This window comes from Brassica napus, chromosome A3 (assembly GCF_020379485.1).
Source record: "Brassica napus cultivar Da-Ae chromosome A3, Da-Ae, whole genome shotgun sequence".
Classification (NCBI taxonomy): Eukaryota; Viridiplantae; Streptophyta; class Magnoliopsida; order Brassicales; family Brassicaceae; genus Brassica; species Brassica napus.
In genome coordinates, this window is record NC_063436.1 from 23,842,910 (window position 1) to 23,849,390 (window position 6,481).

General features: G+C 31.0%; 1 protein-coding gene across 5 annotated transcripts; it reads right to left on the reverse strand.

The window, feature by feature from the left end:
• Positions 1–2,319: 2,319 nt before the first annotated feature.
• On the reverse strand, positions 2,320–6,481 carry LOC106440201 (two-component response regulator-like APRR2). 5 transcript variants are annotated; one of them, XM_013881808.3, is made up of 10 exons: positions 6,242–6,481; positions 5,455–5,674; positions 4,728–4,877; positions 4,587–4,633; positions 4,436–4,513; positions 3,893–4,357; positions 3,678–3,818; positions 3,343–3,597; positions 2,954–3,058; positions 2,320–2,858 (listed from the first exon to the last, which is right to left on the reverse strand). In XM_013881808.3, the coding sequence occupies exons 2-10, from the start codon at positions 5,579–5,581 to the stop codon at positions 2,676–2,678; spliced, it is 1,551 nt and encodes a 516-aa protein (XP_013737262.2). In that variant the 5' UTR covers positions 5,582–5,674; positions 6,242–6,481; the 3' UTR covers positions 2,320–2,675. The 5 variants fall into 5 exon arrangements, with proteins under 5 accessions (XP_013737262.2, XP_048632799.1, XP_013737261.2 ...); XM_048776842.1 differs by having other exon boundaries at positions 2,320–2,846; positions 5,455–5,662; positions 6,242–6,437; XM_013881807.3 differs by having other exon boundaries at positions 5,455–5,662; positions 6,242–6,437.

Here is a 6,481-nt window from a genome sequence, read left to right on the forward strand (position 1 = left end):
TTATATTAGAAATGATATATTATTAATATATATTATTAGTAATAAATGAATGATAACTGATTTTTAGTAAGAGTCCATTTTTAAAAAAATCACACATGAATCAAGTTGTGACTTCTGTTTTAATATATACTAGATTTTGACCCGTGCAACCGCACGGGTGTTTGTTTTCACTTTTCTATACATAAATTATTGTTTTAGAACATAAGTAGTATATATTTTTAATGTTAATCATATACTTAAATATTTATATAACTATTTCAAATACAATAATTTTATAATTTACATGTTATAATTAATTAATTGTTTAACCGTATGTATTTACCACTTCTTATTATATATTTATCTTATTGTATTTGCATTTAGTTATTAAGCAAATTAATATATTAATGAGAAAATATATTTAAAAATTATTTTGTATTTAATTTATGCTAAATCTTGATCCGTCTTTCAAAACTGGATTTCTTTTTACCAATATTAGATAATTTATTATTGTATATATAAAAGTCTAAGATATGTTAATTTTTAGACATGTATTATATAGTTTGTTAATTTTAAGCTATTCTATCATCATATTATATTGTAAATAAATAATTTATATTTATGAAAATAAAATTTATTAATTTATCATATTTATTTTAGTATAATAATTATATTTTAACATGATCATGACTATAAAGTAGATAAAATAGGATATAATTTATTTATTTTCATTTTAAAACGATAACTTAAAATACATTAAGTTATTGTTTAATATTTTTACGCAGATTTATTAGAATTTTTAAAATATAATATATAAATATATATTATATTTAAAATGAAAATATATTATGATTAAAGTAGTTACAAAGATTTTATATTATTAACTTTAAAGAAATACATGTTAATTTTTATACATGTATTATATAGTTTGATAATGTTAACCCATCTTACCAACATATTAGATTTTATTTTTGAACATAAATATTTTATAATTACGAAAATAAAATAAATAAATATATAAATTTAATGCAATTTTATTATATTTAGCTCAATATAATAATTTTATTTTAATATGATTGATTATTATTATATAATAAATAAAATATTATAGATTTTTTTATTTTTAATTTTATATAACTGAAATATATTAATGTATAATAATATTTTAAACTAATTTCGAAATTAGCAAAAATATTTAAATATAATTTCGAAAATGAAGATCTTGTAAAAATATTTTTAAACAGATTTGTTAAAATTTTAAAATAATTATATTTATATTTAAAATGAAAAGATATCAAAAGATATTATGATTAAAATATTTTAAAAATTCTATTTATTATTAGTCTGAACTAAAATATAATATAAATTTCTATGAATAGGTCCATTAGGTCCATTTTTTAAAAAAATCACACATGAATCAAAGTTGTGACTTATGTTTTAATATATAAGATGCAATTAAGAGTCCACTGAATAATTAGGATGATATCTTATCCTAATAAGTCTAAGAGCATGAGTAGTGATAAGTTTTTGACACAGTTCTTTAAGAAAAAAAACTAATTAACAAAGATGAAAAAAATGTCACAAGAATTACAATCGTTTTTTTTAAGAAGAAACATTGATAAATATTTGAGAAATGAGCTTTCCACTTGGTTTATGTTTAGATGACAGCTGCATTTTTTATATTTAAATTTAATCATTTATATAAAAAATATAGGTAATTATTAATAAAAAATGTTAAGAGACTTGAGTGCAAGGTCGGCTCTGGATCATACTTAGTGAAACATTTGTAATAAACCCCTAAAATTTTTGAAAAAAAACTATATAGACATAAACCAAAAAAAAAATTAGATCTTCATATTTGTAAAGAAAAAATTTCATAGGCAATGTATAAGCCCTTGAAATCTCAAGATCGGTCCTGCTTGAGTGTGAGAGATTTGCCTCTGATGTGGCTCTAAAACTCCAAATATTGTGAATTGTGTACAGCTTATAATATTTTAAACTGATATAGTAAAGCGATTTTACTATGTTCATGTATTTCTACTCCCACCGATTTTATTTAAAGTTCCTTTAAACCTCAGGATGTTGAGAAACCATTCAAAACCTTTACAATTTCCACAAAAGGGTTTGAGAATGTATTAGAATTTAGAAGTGACATAATTTCCCGTTACAAGAAACAAATGCTAGTAATTCTCCTCACAAACTTTTTTATATTTCAGTTAAAAAAAAATAAACTTTTTTATATTTGTTCGTTTGTATTTTCTATTTTATTTAGGATTTACAGGAAAATAAACAAAAATGGCATCACGGAATCATTGAGTTGTACTTTACTTTTTTATCGCATCACCAAAAAAGGGTCAACTATTAAATTCTTAGATGGGACCCGCTTCGACAAGCCACAAAAGAGTTACACATGTCAGATTCCGACTTCTGAAAATCTCGTGTCCGAGATCTATTTACAGCCGCTGATTTCTTTTTGTGGTCCTCGAACTATCGTCGTGTCCCCCAATTCCACCGTCCGATTCTTTTTGATAATAATAATAAAGCCAAATATTTGATGACAAAATAAAAAACAGTTCAACTCACTCTCTCTCTCTCTATATCTAAAATCATCTGTCTTCGGACTGTCAGATACGGAGAAGGACGCTACGCATGACATCATCACACCTGGTTTTCATGGGTCCCGCTTTGTGGACAGGTCAGCGGAGACGACGAGAGCCGTTGATTTGACAAGAGGCAGAGGAAGAAGGAACGGCCGAGATGTCTTGACGCGAAAGCTCAGTTAAAACGCTCTCGGGTGATGGCGGTTTCAGTCCCAGCGGTAGCGGCATCCCCGGTTTGCTAATCACTTCTTTAACCACTTGATCAATCATTTCCTCGTCCTGACCCGACCCAAATTCAACGCAAAACCGTCCCGGAAATTAATACTTTAATTTAGTTATTTCTAACGCAAAATAGAGAATTTATGAAAATTTACCAGCTGATTCGCCGGATGTGTACTGAATGTTCCGGTTATCGGAGGAGGAAAGAATGTTCCGGTTACCGGTGGTCCAACCGGGTAACCCCATGTATTACCATTCAACTGAAACACGATAATAGACAATATAACATTTCTAAACATCAATCATTGATTTAGCTATCATTTCTAAACATTACATCACTAAATCTTATCTAACTTACTTTTTTGTCAAACAATCTTATCTAAATAACTAAGTTTTACTTATACAATTTTACTACTGAATTTTTTTTTTACTACTTAAACAATGACAATTTTATACGTTTCTTGTTGTAATAAATCTGATTTTGTTCCTTGTTACTCGAATCTTTGACTTTATATAAAGAGAAGTAGAGAACTTGAGATGTTACCGTTGGATAAGGTGGTTTAAAATGCCATGGAGGTAGTTGACCGGCAGACGGCAATGCCGGCGGCCACAAAGGCGGAACTGCTCCAGGCGGATGAACACCGGGAAGACCCCAAACGGGGTAAGCCATTACGGGACGGTGCTGTTGCTGGAAACCGTTATATTGCCGTTGGATTTGTCTATGGTTCTCTCTAGATTGTATCCATCTATGGTTATGATCATCCTTTGGAAGAATATTTCTCCTATGCATCCGAAATTTCTGCTCAAAGAATTCCCAAGATTTTGTAACATTTTCATAAAAATATATATAAAAACATTCGACACTTTGGAGTTAAATACCTGAAGGTGACTAGCTACATTATGTCGAGTTAAGCCATCTACTTTCATCAATTCAAGAATCCTTGAAGGTATCGCTTGATCGACTCCAAGTTGCTCTACCGCTTGCACAAACTTCTTGTGCAGCTCTTGTGTCCAATCCACCTGAAGGAAAACATATCAATAACGAGGCTGAGCCGTATAGAAACTAAGAACCATAAAGAGAGACCTGACACTACCTTCTTTCGACTAGCTTTGTTACTAGACAAGTTCTTGTTCCCGGATGATTTATTAATAGGTTTATTAGTCTCATCTTCTTTCTTATTAAAATTAACTGAATCTCCGGTTTCACCTTCTTCTTGTTTATGTTCTTCGGTTTGGCCTTGTTCTTCTTCCTTTTCCCCATCTCCATTCTCTTCTTTGACAATCACATTGTCTTCATGATTTGTAGTGTCGACTGATTTGGATTCACCGATGTCATGATCCTCCGTACTCTCTTTCTCGATCGGGGAGTTTACATTTTCCACCGAGCAATTTCTGTTCTCTTGGTCTAGTAACCGTGAAACTTGCCTTAACTGAGGGGTTGATGGTGCTGGATCTTTCTCATCGATTGTCATATTGGTATCGATATTAAGCATCGAGACAACAGAATCTTTAACGGGCTTAAGTGATTCCGAAACACTAGCTCCTCCATCATTAAATGCCTGAAAACAACAATAAACATGTTACATTTTCTTAGATGGTTTATGTAAGATGTATAGAATATAATAAACTAACCGAACCTTATGAACGACATGCTGCCAAATATTCTTTAGTTTCTCCGGTGAAAGTGGTTTTTGAAGGAACTCAACTGCACCAAGCTGGAAAACACTTCATCACATTACCAACATTTTTTTTATACACCTAAGCAAAATGGAAGTTTCTGTCACTTACCGCTATGCATTTCATTGTAGTTGCGATGCAATGGTCGTCCGAAATCACTGTAAAGATAAAGTCAAAATTCACATTTAAAAAAAAAAGCAAAAAAGCATATTGCAAAAATTCGTAGAAACTTCAAAGGTACAGTTTACAAACTTATAGTAGGAAGAAGGCCTTTGGCAGCTTCAAGGTACTTGAAACTCTCATCCTCTGCACTCGTATTCACCTCGACGATTGCAATGTGGAAGCTCTCCGGGCTTTTGACAACCGCAGAGAGTGCTTCAGATTCATCAGAGAATGTAGTGACTGCAAGATAGTTCCAAGAAGATCAAGAACTGAATAATGCACAAACAAGAGCTTTGGTATAGTTTGGATTCCGGTTCAATAAACCCGAGAAAACCACATATTCTCAGTGTAAGGGTAACGTTAATGAGTTTGTTTAAATGCAGTAATAGCTCTTTCAAAATTCCAAAAATGTAATTATGAACACTAACAAAACTCCAAAATATAACTGCACAACCTTTACTGCTTCTGTTTTGCACTTTCAACCAACTAAAACGTTGCTTTTCTTTACTATAATCCATTATACATTAATTTCATTACAATCTTCTTATAAATCAATGGATATTGAAAAAAAAAAGGAATCGTCACGGGACATGTAAGAGCTAAAGTAACTCTAAAATTAAACTAGTAAACCTATACACCGTAAGGTCTCACTCAAGTAGATGACAAATATGAAAATATGATTTATTTATATATTTATTTATACAGAGGCATTAAATATTTTTTATAAAGCCTTTTTTAAAAACAAAATATACTCTTTTCTAATCAAACAAAAGCAGAAAAAGGTTTGAAAGAAACTGAGGAAGAGTAGTTTGCTCACCAATATAGTCCATGGACTCGAGCTTCGATCGGGTCTCGGCGGCGGATATGCGGCCGTCGAGGAGAAGAACTCTAAGTCCCTTTGGAAAACTTTCCCATTTTGATAAATCGTTGGCGGTAAAGACCATAGCTGGTTTTGCATTGTTTTCGCGGCCAACACCGCCGCTTCTCGCTGCCGTCACTGTTGTTGCCGGTAGAATCTGCGAGAACTAAATCACTATCTAGATTTTGATTAATAACAAAACAAAAATGAAATAAGTTTTAACGGAATAAAACATAGAAAAGTAAATATACAAAAGGTGTGTATTATTGATGAGATAAGAAGAATAATTCATGAGGAACTTGATTTTCTTATTTTAAGGAGTGGACCACCATGCCATGAAATCTAACAAAGCGTTGAATCATTTGAGAGTGAATATATTAATGGTCAATTATAAGAAAATTATTACATCTCAATTAGTTTTTAAGTGTTGTTAACTCGTGCATGCAGTATGTATATTTAATGAAAATTAGGGGAATTGAGAGGAATACTCAGAGAGGAAGAACTGGGATCAAATTAAAATTTGCACTTTTCTATAAAATAAATTTATAGAAATTGTTTTTTCACCCGGTTTGCAGAAGATCCCAAATCCAGAGAAGAGATGCTTATATCATGCAATGAACATATAATTTATCAAAACGAAAAAACAAAGCTTGTAATTGAAAAACAAAATAGACTTTCACAATCAAGAAGTCCAATGAAAAAAGTAGACTAGGGGAAATCTCATATGTTTAAGGTATTCTCATACCTGATACTGTTTCTGCAGATTGGCTTAACCCCCTTCCACAAGCTCTCTCTCTCTTTCACTCTCTCTGTTCTTTAGTCACGTTCAAAGTTAAATCCTATGGGTGGACTTGGTGACTCTTAGAGAGAGAGAATGGATGAGGAGTTATAATAAGTTGGTGACTAGTGTTGTTATTGTCATTGGTTTATACACAAAGATATATGGAATCAAAAGCCTTACTAAGATAAAGGTTAATATATTGGA

Coding starts and splice junctions, on each gene's coding strand:
- LOC106440201 (XM_013881808.3), bottom strand. CDS start 5,581: ATGGTCTTTACCGCCAACGATTTATCAAAATGGGAAAGTTTTCCAAAG. Junction 4,634..4,727: donor AGGCCTTCTTCCTACTATAA/GTTTGTAAACTG, acceptor TTATCTTTACAG/TGATTTCGGACGACCATTGC. Junction 4,514..4,586: donor CTACAATGAAATGCATAGCG/GTAAGTGACAGA, acceptor AGTGTTTTCCAG/CTTGGTGCAGTTGAGTTCCT.